The 13,246-nt window shown below is 36.5% G+C and overlaps 1 protein-coding gene across 8 annotated transcripts in view; it reads right to left on the bottom strand.

Annotated features, from left to right (window-relative positions):
• The window catches only part of LOC127119534 (uncharacterized), a 33,174-nt gene extending 20,460 nt beyond the window's left edge, over window positions 1-12,714 (bottom strand). For 4 of the 8 annotated variants that reach the window (XM_051049782.1, XM_051049779.1, XM_051049774.1 and 1 more), the window contains exons 1-8: window positions 12,552-12,714; window positions 12,372-12,454; window positions 12,180-12,215; window positions 11,956-12,093; window positions 9,282-9,368; window positions 8,556-8,603; window positions 8,365-8,441; window positions 8,143-8,254 (exon numbers count right to left, since the gene is read on the bottom strand). In XM_051049782.1, coding sequence (XP_050905739.1) covers window positions 8,143-8,254; window positions 8,365-8,441; window positions 8,556-8,603; window positions 9,282-9,368; window positions 11,956-12,093; window positions 12,180-12,215; window positions 12,372-12,446 — 573 coding nt within the window. In that variant the 5' untranslated portion in view covers window positions 12,447-12,454; window positions 12,552-12,714. Of the gene's footprint in view, window positions 1-4,108; window positions 4,585-5,983; window positions 6,081-7,938; window positions 8,255-8,364; window positions 8,442-8,555; window positions 8,604-9,281; window positions 9,369-11,955; window positions 12,094-12,179; window positions 12,216-12,371; window positions 12,455-12,551 lie in introns of those variants that run through there. The other 4 variants (XM_051049773.1, XM_051049775.1, XM_051049780.1 and 1 more) reach the window with 4 other exon arrangements.
• Between the last annotated feature and the right edge of the window lie 532 nt (window positions 12,715-13,246).

Raw genomic sequence — 13,246 nt, 5'->3', positions numbered from 1 at the left:
ATTTGTGGTTAAGAAGGTATTCTCCGGTGGAGCCATGATACTTGCTACAATGGATGGCGAAGACTTCCCGCATCCTGTGAACGCGGACATAGTTAAAAAATACTACGCATAACAGAGACCCGCTAGGTCGACGTACCTAGGCAAAAGTAAGGGCATCCCGGCGAACCAAAAGGGTTCGGGCAAAAATTAGGGATAAACATATAAAGACGTACACCCGGCAAGTCGAAAACCTGAAAAGGCGGCTTGGGCAAAAATGGGTATCCTGGTGGACTGAAAACCTGGAAAGGCGGTCCAAGCAAAAATTAGGGATTAAAGCGTATGACTATGTCCCGTTCTCTGTCAGTTTCAACCAAGTTCAAGGGACTGAACAAGCCGATCACTTCTATCCGACAGCAGGAGATGAGATGCTTGAAGACATAATGACAGTAGTGGGATTAGAATCGCTAGGACTTTTTCTGCATAGCTTTTTCCTCGTTTTCCTGACAATTTCCTCTTACTAGGATTTCTGTCTCCCTGTACACAAATTGCCTGTTCATAGGCCCCTTTCAAAATCAATACAATTCCTTTCCAAAAAGATGCTTTTGTTTTATTTTTGCTGTTTTGGTTGCGTAAATGTCCATTGATTTGATTTGAATTAATATATGCATTTGAATATGAGCAATGTTTATCAAAATACATGCATAGAATGGCAATAGCAATTACTACCCGAATTCAGGATCAAGGAGAAGGTCTAACCATACTTCCAATGAATCCGCTACCAATTTTATTCTCCCCAGCAAGCTTGTTTTTTCCCCAGGAGAAATTGGCATTATTCCCCGGGCAAAGCCAGCTATTTCCCAGAAGAAGTCGATATCATCAGACAGATTGATCATCTCTTCCATCCCCAGCCAGGCTCTTATGAATATTTCCACCATCAGACCGAAATCAACAACCCCCTGCCGAGAAAGGGTCATCATTACAAGTATCTCCAATCAGTAGATGGGGATTTATTTTCCCCAGTAGAGTCTCCAAGCAGAACTTCTCATACGCATAACTCATTCATTACATCATTTCACAGCATACGCATGCATATAACATTCGCATTTATTTCTTGGCATAACACGAAACATCTCATGCATCATGACATAGCATGAAGCTAACGTTTCTGTGCAGGTTAATTATCCTCCTGATATAGTCAAGGTAAAAGGTTCATTCAGACATACACCTTTATCAATTATGTACAAAGTTCGGATACGTATTTCAGATACCATTCATGGGAACATTCAACGTTCATTCTGACAACACTCCGATATCCTCTTAACGATGGCATCTTTAAGCTCATCCCAGACACTTATTGCAAGTACCATATATACAGATATCATCAGATGCTACCTAGTGTACGGTACATTTCTGAAATGTAGTCTAGTGTACGACTACCCCCTTTTATCATCAGATTCAGCCTAATGGACGGCTCATTCTGCTCAGATACGGTATAATGTACGACCCAAATAGACCTTCGTCTCCTCAGATGCTACCTAGTGTACGGTACATTTCTGAAGTGTAGTCTAGTGTACGACTACCCCCCTTTTATCATCAGATTCAGCCTAATGGACGGCTCATTCTGCTCAGATACGGTCTAATGTACGACCCAATTAGACCTTCGTCTCCTCAGATGCTACCTAGTGTACGGTACATTTCTGAAGTGTAGTCTAGTGTACGACTACCCCCCTTTTATCATCAGATTCAGCCTAATGGACGGCTCATTCTGCTCAGATACGGTCTAATGTACGACCCAATTAGACCTTCGTCTCCTCAGATGCTACCTAGTGTACGGTACATTTCTGAAGTGTAGTCTAGTGTACGACTACCCCCTTTTATCATCAGATTCAGCCTAATGGACGGCTCATTCTGCTCAGATACGGTCTAATGTACGACCCAATTAGACCTTCGCCTCCTCAGATGCTACCTAGTGTACGGTACATTTCTGAAGTGTAGTCTAGTGTACGACTACCCCCTTTTATCATCAGATTCAGCCTAATGGACGGCTCATCCTGCAACTCCAATACAGTCTATCATAAGACCCATTTGGATCTTCAACTCAGAGACGATCTAGCGTACGATCCATTCTGATCCCTTATCCCCAGCAGTATATAGCATACTCCGACTCCCCGGCGAAGTCGACAGCATAATGGATGACTCACTATACGGTCTAATGTACGACCCGGTGTGACACCCATGTCTCCAGATATCGTCTAACTTACGACACAATCTGGAAATCTCCTCATCAAACTTCCGGGATGGCATCTTTAAGCCCATCTCCGTCAAGACTAATGGACAAGCGCAAATTGTTGGGGCATTCTAGTGTCCAATAATCTTTCACCTCCAGACCACGAACGGCACATACCATTCTGACTCTCTCGGTTCAAGAATATTGAACAGGGGCAGCTGTCATACCCCAAAATTTGCCCATCAATAGTTCAAGACATTTTTCAGGGGCATTCCGACTCATTTTATGGCACTGATCTTAAAGGGACAAAGGCCCAGCTCACGAATGACCCAATCCAGAAAATGGCCCAAACTGGCCTGTTCGCTACACGCTCGCCTAGCGAACGTTACGTTCGCTACACGCTCGCCTAGCGAACGTTCGCTACACGCTCGCCTAGCGAAGCAAACGTTCGCTACCAGCTCGCCTAGCGAGGCTGACAGACAACAAAAAATTTCGGGCTTCGTTCTGAGCCCATTAGGTCATGAAAAAGGGCATTATAAATACCAGCACTTCAGTAATGAAAAAGGAGAACGAAAAAAGGAGAGAGGAGAACTCTAGCAAGAGAACCCTAGCGCTCACAGACGGAAAACCCTGAAGGAAAAGCCGGCGGCCGCAAAGCTACCTCCGTCCAACTCAATCCGGCTCGCCAATTCAGCATTACCACTCCATTGCAAACAGGTTTGCACCACTATTATCGCTTTATTTTCTTAATTTGCATGTGATACCGCTTTATGTTCGTAACTTGCATATGATATTATAATTGAATTCATAACCATATTTGAGGTTTTGCATGTGAATTTAAGTGTGCCTGAATATTGTGAATGCTGAACCATGTAATTATGTGTTGGATGCCATAAGCCATGCCGCAGGTTGAAGTCATACTATTCTGAAATTCAAAACCCGCAGCCGCTCGCTAGCACATCGCTAAGCGAGCATGTAGCGAGTATTCGCTAGGCCTTCGCTAGGCGAGGCAGGCGCGAACCTGACAGTAGCCAGCTTTTCTGTTATGACTTTTCATTCATGTTTTATCATAGCCAGGCATTGTTTATTTGATCCTATTACTGTTGTGATTTCTTTTGCGGTGTAATCCTCGATTGCACCCTGATTTGGTATGCTAACCCGTTTGTTGAATTTTGCAAAGGTTCATATGTCCCAGAAAAAAAAGACCGCCGTTAGGTCTTCCACTTTATTTGTGGGATACCCTTGTGGAGGCTCACCCTAAATTGCGTAATTAATTTTAATGTGTTAATTTTAATAATTAATTTTAATTTTAATGTATTAATTTTAATGTATTATTTTTAATGTATTGATTTTAATGTGGAGATTCATCATAATCACCTAATTAACTTTAAAATGCGGCCTTTAAATATGTGATCTTGGACCTCTCTTTTGCCTTATGATATTACGGTATTACGGTCATGTCCCGCGAATGTAGGGATACACTTAGCAAAGACCCTTCGGTTAAATCATCATAAAATAAATCATGGTCCCTCGGATGTTGCCTTCGAAAATACGATTTTGTCCCTCGATGACCCTTCGGTGTAGCCTACGGTTAAATGATGATCGTCCCTTCGAATGCTAAGGTATCCTTACAACTGTTGCCTTCAATGACCTATCGATGACCCTACGATGACCCTTAAACATCCAAAGGATAAAACTACTTACTTCTCAATAGTAAGGACAGTTTTACCCTCATAAGGATAGGAAACGTTCATAACGACCTTAGGAAGGTATAACTCTCAATTACTGGATCATAACCTAAAATATTTTCAACACCTCACACCTTTCAAAATCTCTTTTGGAAAATCACCACTTGGTATACATTCATACTAGAATCATTACCGAGTTATATTTTCAAACAACTTTCAAAACTAAACGAGATAACCACTTTGTATACATTCATACGAGAATCATTACAAAGTTAAACTCTCTTTTCAAAATATTTTCTAAGCCGTTCACAAGCACTTTTTCAGACAAAAATATAAGTGATCCAGTAATTAAGAGCCCATGGATAACCATGGATACAAAGGGTGCTAATACCTTCCCTTTGTATAATGTACCTCCCGAACCCAAAATCTATTGAGGTCTTTCCTGTTCTTTTCCACCTTTCCTTATTGGATAAAAGAAAAGTCGGTGGCGACTCTTGCTATCCGCGACATTGCGATAAAAAGCAAAACACCCCAAGTCAGTTCACCGTATGACACATGTAAAGTTGTTCAACAACCAAATGAAAACATAGTAAAACATCCCATCCCGATGTTACATCTACCAGAGCATGACCCACTAAGGAACTACACTAGACTCCAAGGACTAGCTTCTACTCAATCACTGCTCGTTACCTGAAACATAGTTGTAAGGGTGAGTTCCTCAATCGATATAATAAGCATTATAAAATATCATGTCATGTTAAGTAATTTAACACATTAATCACCCTAATCACATCACACATTCGGTAACGGCACATCAATTCAATATCATACTCAATACCAATACAACTCATGCTCATACTCAATATCAACACAAACACACGTATAATATTGGAATACATCCATTCATATTATACGCCATACACATATTATGCAATGAGACTCCATGCATGCGGTACCGACTATTTGTGAACATATAGTTCACCTCACCGTCCAAATCCAGGCACGGCTACCAAGCCCACTAGTCCCACTCATTTGAGACCTAGTGACTCACTCACTAATTCCTCACCATGGGAATTAGCTACCACCCCAAGGGCCATGCTATGCACGCTAATTCACCTAGCATGCAAACATCAACAACAGTCCATAATGACTAACTCACTAATTCCTCACCATGGGAATTAGCTACCACCATAAAGGCCACACTATGCATGCTAATCACCTAGCAATGCTAAATCATCAACCACAATTCAAGAATAGACATATGCTCACACTCTAAGCCATAAACAGTCTATTCACAAATGCACACATGACTGATACATTCACAGGATCATGCATACCATCACACATCATCAGTATTTTATCACATAAGCATACCAGATCATGCCAAAGAACAATCACAGTATTAGCACACTCTACTAATACCTATACTACTCAAAACAACGGGAAATGATCCCTAATATATCATACATCAGCTGAATTACGTTACTCAGCTGAACAGCTAAAAACTGCACAACAATAGCTCAGGAAAATCACAATCCTGCCCATACGCGTATTGCCTAGTCCCATACGCGTATGGCCCATCTCCTGACCAAATCCCATACGCGTAACACCATCTCATACGCGTATGCTACGCGTATCACTTCCCCATACGCGTACCAACAGAGACCAAACTACGTTCAAAACATCATCTTCCTCATCCATACGCGTATTGCCTAGTGCCATACGCGTACTAGACCATCTCATACGCGTATTGCCTAGTGCCATACGCGTATGACCAGAAACCAGATTTCCAGATCTGCTATGGTTTTCTCTGCTACGAGATCTCCCAATTCCAACCTTCCACAATCCAATTTTTCACATTAATCGTTCATATCATCTAACACGAATCATACCTTATTCGATTTCACAATTTCTAACATTATTACATCTAATTTCCTACGAATTTCTCCAATTATGATCCAAATTTCGTTCATCCAAAAGTTCACAATTTCATCATGCATCATTCTAATTAGATTCAAATCAATGGTTTATCACTACCCATTACATGTTATCCCATAATACCCATTAAACGATGATAAACCCCCCTTACCTGAGTTAATCCGGCAAATCTCTGAGCTTCAAGCTTTTCCTTCCTTCAACCCTTGTTCTCTTGCTCTTTTTCCTTTTCCACTTTTCTGTCTCTTTTCCTTTTCACGTGAAAATAACCCTTTTACCAAATGGGACCTTTTCTAATTCCAACTTTTATTCCAATAATAATAATAATAATAATCCAATAATAATAATTCAAATAAAAATATTCCAATTATTTAATTAAATTAATAAATATATTATTAACTTAAATTAAATAATTATCTTATTTTATCGGGGTGTTACACCTTATACCACAGACATTGCCGGAGTGGACAGCTCATTCGACAAAGGAATTTGAAACTTGGCCAGATAACTTTTTAGATAAGATGGAAGAATCCACCAAGTTGAGAAAGATTGAAAGAGAATCAAATAAACAAAAGTTAAAGGAGAAATCACTCATAGATATAGATTTAGGTGGTGACACATGTTTTGATTCATTTTAGTTTTTATCTAATAATGTATTTAGGTGGTGACACATGTTTTGTATCTAATGTTGGATTGAAATTAGCGATGTAAACTGTATACATTTTCATACATTTTAAAGTAAATTTCAATTTTCTAAATTTTCTCTGTTTTTGTGTTTCATAATAGGTTTTGTTTCCATAACAGGTTTTGTGTGAACAGTTCAGGTGAATTTGAAAATGCATTTCCGGACACATCATATTTTCTATAAAAATATGCTGACAGGGGTTTATTCAGAACTAGTATACACCCTGATTTTACTAAACGAAATATGGTGTATATGAAAGCACATCTCTAGAATATCCTCTGAGACAAGATTGGGTTTCTAAGGTCCATATGATCTAATACTTGTATAAATATGGATTCCACTCATCTTGTTAGCATAAACCCACATAGAATGTCTCAATATTTATATCTTGCATTTGTCCAATTCAACGAAAAAAAGTCCCTCTTAAATTTAGACTCACAAAGATCACCCGTCTTGTCGATCTAAAATCCATATTAGAGAATATGTACCAAGACAATTGAAAAGTTGTTAAGCTCTATTATTGTTCACCCTCTATTGATAACGAAAAGACGATACAATTCAACAAGTTTGAGCTGAAGACAGAGAGGAAGATTTAACTGTCATGTGGAGTACATTTCACTGTTACGAAACAAAAGGTCTAATCGAGGTGAATGTGAAGATTGCGATATCAATCGAAGATAGTCTAAAGATGTTGAAACGTCCTTAACCATCACTTAAAATGTATTGTTAAATTTACGTTAACGATTATCTATGTAATGTTATATTTTTAATATATGTCCAAACAATGATTAATATTAATTTATGATACACATTTGTTTCTGCATCAGTTTTTAGATTTTTAAGAATAGCAATTTTTGAAAGCAAAGTTTTAGACTTTTCCAACGGTTGTGGTACGTTTGAATATGTATTTCCGTATTTGAATAATATTTTAGATTTTTCCCAAGAGTGGGCGGAAGCACCCCTAAGAATGAAAGATGTAAAACCAGAAAATTATGGTTGGGGTAATTTAATTGTTGGATTGATTTTGTTAATTAACTAATAAGTAACTTGTGCTTCTGTAGGGGCAGCTGTGTTACGACTCTCTTTTTAGTATATATATATATATAGATCAAATGACACCAAAATATCAAACAAAATTCACCATTAAATTAAAAGCTATTATCATATAGATCATGCTTATAAAATTTCACATCAATCAAAAATCATTTGATATGTCTAAAGAGAATAATACAAATTAACGGTTTTGAAATAATTTCTTTATCGATCTGATATATTTTATGTACTGAATTATGTGTTTAAATTTTATTACTTTTGAAATGTTAAAAGTAACAAAGTATTTTATTGACTTAAAATATTTTTGAATAAAAACTGTTTTTTCTTGATGAACCTCGAATGGAACCAGCCCCAATCTGTTCATGGTCAAGTTGATTTAATTCAGCTCTGGTATAAAAATTTAAGAATACTTTAAATGGGTCTAACAAGTTCTGTCCAAAGAAATAAAGGGAAAATAGCACCTATGTTGAAAATTTTACTAAAATGATGATAGTTCAAATGTCCCCAAAATTCCAACTCCATCATATTATAATAGAACATCAACTCATACATCAAAAAAGACTCCAGTCATATACCTTGAAGCTTGTAACAGCAAGTTTAAAGACCTCATCCATTGGCATACATCCAGCTTGTGCAGCAGGAACAGCCATGCCGGCACCAACCGCATCCGCACTTTCGCTAAAAGGGCTGTAAACACAAAAAGTTGCATGGTCAATCAGTAAACAATTGAAACAACTGAATTGCGCGACAATTTTCCAAAGAGCTTATGTCAAGAAAAAGATGTTTCAGAAACTTACTTTATAACAATCGGCTCATATGCAGTGATTAGTACATCAGTATCAACTCCTTTAATACGCAAATTTGCCAAATGAACCTGATTAAATTACGCAATGACAAATTATCAAAGCTAGCCAATTATAATAGGAAAAGAAATTGACAAATTAGCAATTGCAAAAGTTCAAAACATGCCGAGTAAATTAAAACATACTTTCACAGTATTTTGTGCTTCCCTTCCCTGTCGCCCCTTAGAAATCGCCTAGCAATCATTTTTAATAAAAGAATAAGTGTAGGGTAAAAAGTGTAACATTAGAAATGGAAACAGCCACAGAGTATAGTAGTTGATTAGTACAATAAACCCGTTATTAGATCAATACTCAACACCCAACAGACTTATAGTAAAACTAAACACAAATTTGTTGTTTTCTTTGAGCAGCTTCAAGAAGAATATCAGGTAGAAAATCTAGATAATCCAAATGACAATTTTACAGAGAATCACTATAAAATGCCAGTTTCCAGTTTCTTCAAGTTACAAAAACTTCACGAGTTTTTGTGTTCGCAAGTCAATATTGAGAAATTCATAATTTCGGCACAAACTAGTGGACCACAGAACAGATTAACTGAAAGTTGGCCCGTAGTTTATAATATAATTTTTTTTTTAAAAAGAAGGAGGAAGCCTTAAAAAGGATTAGAGAACTACAGCATTACTAACACTATAGAGCTCATCAATGCAATCTTTATATACAGTTAGAGAAACAGAAGTTGTCAAAATCATAAATTTCCTAATGCTAAATATATAATTGGCAAACCAAAGAAGCATAAGAACAATGTATCAACATTAACCCTGAGATTATTCTTCTAGGTGACTCAAAATGATGTAGTAACATTGCATAAAAATCCATTTCCAAAAAAAAACATTGTATATAAACTTTTTTACCATTTGGCCCACTGCAGTTGTTACAACAGCCGATATATTATTATACATCAAACCAGGTGCTTCATGAACTCCTGACTGCTCAATAACCTGAAGTAATTTTAAAGAGCATATATGATTATGAGAGACAAGGAACTTCTGAAACAAATAAGACAGTAAAAGAACTGAGCTGAAGGAAAGTTATCCCCTCTTATAGAAAGTGTTGTGCTTAGTGTTGGGATGCAATACATACATAAATACATGGAAACAGAAATTGTAGTGTTTTAGCTTCATTTTGTCAAATAACTCAAGCATCAGAAGTATCATAGACATAATACTTATGGAATTTTCAACTAACTGCTTACTTTTGGAAAAATTGGTCATGACATGGTATATCGGCAAAAGTTAGATGGGTCTATGCAATCACCTAAGCTTCAAGTCCAAAGGACTCTAACATGTAATTTAGCCAAAACAAGCAAACCCCCTCAGTACAATGCGTTCATTACGCAGCCCAATATAAATTGGTTCTCTAAATAAAATGAACTTTAAAAAATTTGTATTTAGTATCATATATAGGAAGCTAACTACATCCTTCCACTTCAACAAAATGAACAAAATTCTTCCGGCAAAGCATATTAGGAGGAACCAACGAGGGTATCAAGTGCATCAACTCACTCCAACTTTTTAATGTCCATCTCATTGATCACTCCTTCAAGCTTAACCATAGTTGTCAAGATCTCGATCAAGATCTTAAAATCTTGAGGTTTTACGATCTCACTCAGCCCTAATGATTCCGATCTTGAGTAAAATCGAGTGTTGTAGCGAAATTGTGAAAAAATAGTAAAATCGTCTATTTTGTGCGATCTTTGTGAGTTTTGGCCATGATTGGCCGTTTTCCGGCCACCACCATTAAAAAGTGAGAAGGATGACAAGATGCAGAGGCACAACAATTACGGTTCAGCGGGGATGAATGCGTGCCTTTTGAAATGATGAAGATTTAGATTTAAGGTTTAGAGAATAAACATCTCACTTGTTTGGTTTGTTTTAACCACTTGACTTATTATAATAAAGTATAAAACTCAATTGTATACGTGTCTAAAGAATATGAAAAAGAGTAGGGATGGCAAAACAGGCCCGGCCCGCCGGGCATGCCTGTTTTGCCCGCAGTAGGAGTGAGGCGAGCGTAGAGGTGGCAAAACCACATCTCACAGTAAAGGAGACAAAACACATGGTCGTTATCAACGTACTGAGCAACGACGTCAATGGAAGGCCAAGGAGTGTCCTTGAAAAGAAAATCCGATAAGAGATTGGAAGGAGCTTTCGTACATCTGATGGATCTCGTATACATTCTTCTCCCTGATGTGACAGTAAAGATGAACAACGAAGGTTTTTCAGTGAATCTGGTACGAAATTAAGATCATATCCTAAAGTTCATCACTTGCCAGTGTCTCCGACCAATTCAAGAGCTAGGTTATGGTTTGGCCACCATTATGCGGCCCATTAGTATGACAAAACAATCAAAGTTTCAAAACACACGCTTACTCATAGTATCATCCACACATTCCACTGCTATTAATGCATTATATAGTAGGATTAGTTTAACAGTTTGTCAGTTTTGTACCGCTGTTACAATTAGTTAGAGAGCTAGAACTAGTTAGTAATCTTAACTGTAATATGAGGGCATGTATATATTAAAGCATTGAGCTCTTGTACAGTGACTTGATAATTTTTCCATTCATCAATAATGGAAAACTACTTGTCTCTATCTCAATCATGCAACATTATCATGGTTTCAGAGCTTTCATAGCGCAGGTAGCCAATCCTCTTGCGTTATTCTCAAAATTTCTTGATTAATTTGCAAAATTCTGCATATTTGAGCAAGATATATGCACGTCGCTTTAATCTCAAAGAACAAGGAGAAGTTTATTGACGGAACTCTTCTCAAACCTTCATGCTACATGGATTCGTTGCAATAGTAATACTATGGCGCTAGCATGGATTCATCAATCTATTTCTAAATCAATTGTGTTATGTTCTTTGGATCATTTAAAATTAGGTTTTTGCAAGGGGATATCTTCCGCATATCCAATATTCAAGAAGAGCTCTACAAATTTCAACAACATACTCTTACTACACTCAACTCAATTGAAGGTTCTTTGGGACAAATTAGAGAACTATCACCCAATTCCTCATTGTACACGTTCAATTGGTTGTTCATGTGGTGCAATTGAGTCTATCAAAACTTATTGTGAACAAGATTACGTGATTCGCTTTCTTAAAGGATTAAATTATCGCTTTTCTCACACAAAATCTCAAACCAACCTCAGCACTCCTCTTCCTAATGTTGATACTATCTTTTCTATGTTGATTCAACAAGAAAGGGAAACTAGCAATTCAATCACTGATTCTATTGTTCATGATACTCCTGATACTGATTCTGCTACTGCTCTCTTAGAAAATTCTCGGTATGGAAAAGGTAGAGGACAAGGGTATCGCGGAGAGGTAATCAATCGTCTATGCACACATTGTAATCGTACTAATCATACTGTTAAAATAATCATACTATATACATTAATAACAGCCACTAATTGTCACCACATATGATCAACAAACACGACAGAATCCAGTTTCTATATACCGATAACATTATCAAATTTCACTTAAACTCAAAGAAACAAAAAACGAAACAATAACATACCAAAGTTCCTTCAGCGTCCTGTTCCCTAGCAAGATCTTGCAGAAACCACACAGCACTATCATTATCAGCAACATCAGGCTTAAACTCTAAAAGCTCAACAATCAAACTTTCATCGCGGCTAGGGTCCGCAAACACCTCCTGTATAAATCACCAAAACCCAAAAATTCAGTTAGTTAAAAGATCAAACACAACAACAGAATATTCAAAGAGAAATCACAACAAACCTGATGATCAGGTACTTGGCGAATTTCGCTGACATCCTACAAGAAATACCAAAAACCACAACAAAATTACAACCAATCAATCATATATGTGACAATTTCAGTTGCAAATATAAAAACCTACGCAATTGAAAGAATTTGAAAAAAATAAAAAATAAAAAATTCAAAAATGCTTCTTAAAAAAAAATCTTTCACCTGGAATCTGTTGGGAAACGTGCATGATATTTGTCCCCCAAACAAAGGGCGTTGATAAACGATATCTGATGGCATTTTTTGCACTATAAAAACAATATAACAACAAAAATTAAAATTAAAAAAAAAACAAATTGAATAACTGAAAAGTTAAAAGTGTTGAGAATTCGGAGTTAACGGTACCTGATAATGAAGAGTGAGAATAAGAATGAAAGAGGGGTTGGTTTTTACGGTAGCTGATAGATAAATAGAAAAGACGATATTCAAATTTGCTTCAAATGTAAGCTAAAAAAATACTCCTCTGCTTCAAATGTAAGCTAAAGTACTCCTCTGCTTCAAATGTAAACCGATGTTTTGAAAAATCGAACCGGATTGAAGAACCGGAATTAATACCGGTCCAGTTAGTATAAAAATCGGAATCCTTGAAGAACCGGGAAACTGGTTTAGGCCGGGAAGAACCAGAGTGACCGTTGAGCCGTTGATGATAAGTCCTAACAAAATAAAATTTGAGTCAAAACACAAAAGACTTAGGGATAACCATTAATATGAATCGATCCATTTTTATAGTTATGATTATGGTTATTAATTAAATTATTTGTCATAAAATTCAGTTTAAACTTTATAATCGATTTTGAACCGATTTAAAATCGATTTTTAAATGGATTTTGATTTTAATCTAATTATCTAATTCAATTTAAATTTTATTTTTTTAAAATTAATATTATTTTTAAAATTTATATAGTAAAATAGATTTTATGAGGTTCGAAAATATTTTTTCTTTGAAAATGAAAAAAAAATCAAAAAAATATGAAAATAAAAAATATTCTAAAAAAAACTGAAAATAACAAATCTATATTTCAAAAACTGAAATAAAAAAA

This window comes from Lathyrus oleraceus, chromosome 2 (genome assembly GCF_024323335.1).
Source record: "Lathyrus oleraceus cultivar Zhongwan6 chromosome 2, CAAS_Psat_ZW6_1.0, whole genome shotgun sequence".
In the NCBI taxonomy this organism is placed as follows: domain Eukaryota; kingdom Viridiplantae; phylum Streptophyta; class Magnoliopsida; order Fabales; family Fabaceae; genus Lathyrus; species Lathyrus oleraceus.
This window is presented reverse-complemented; position numbering and strand designations above follow the sequence as displayed.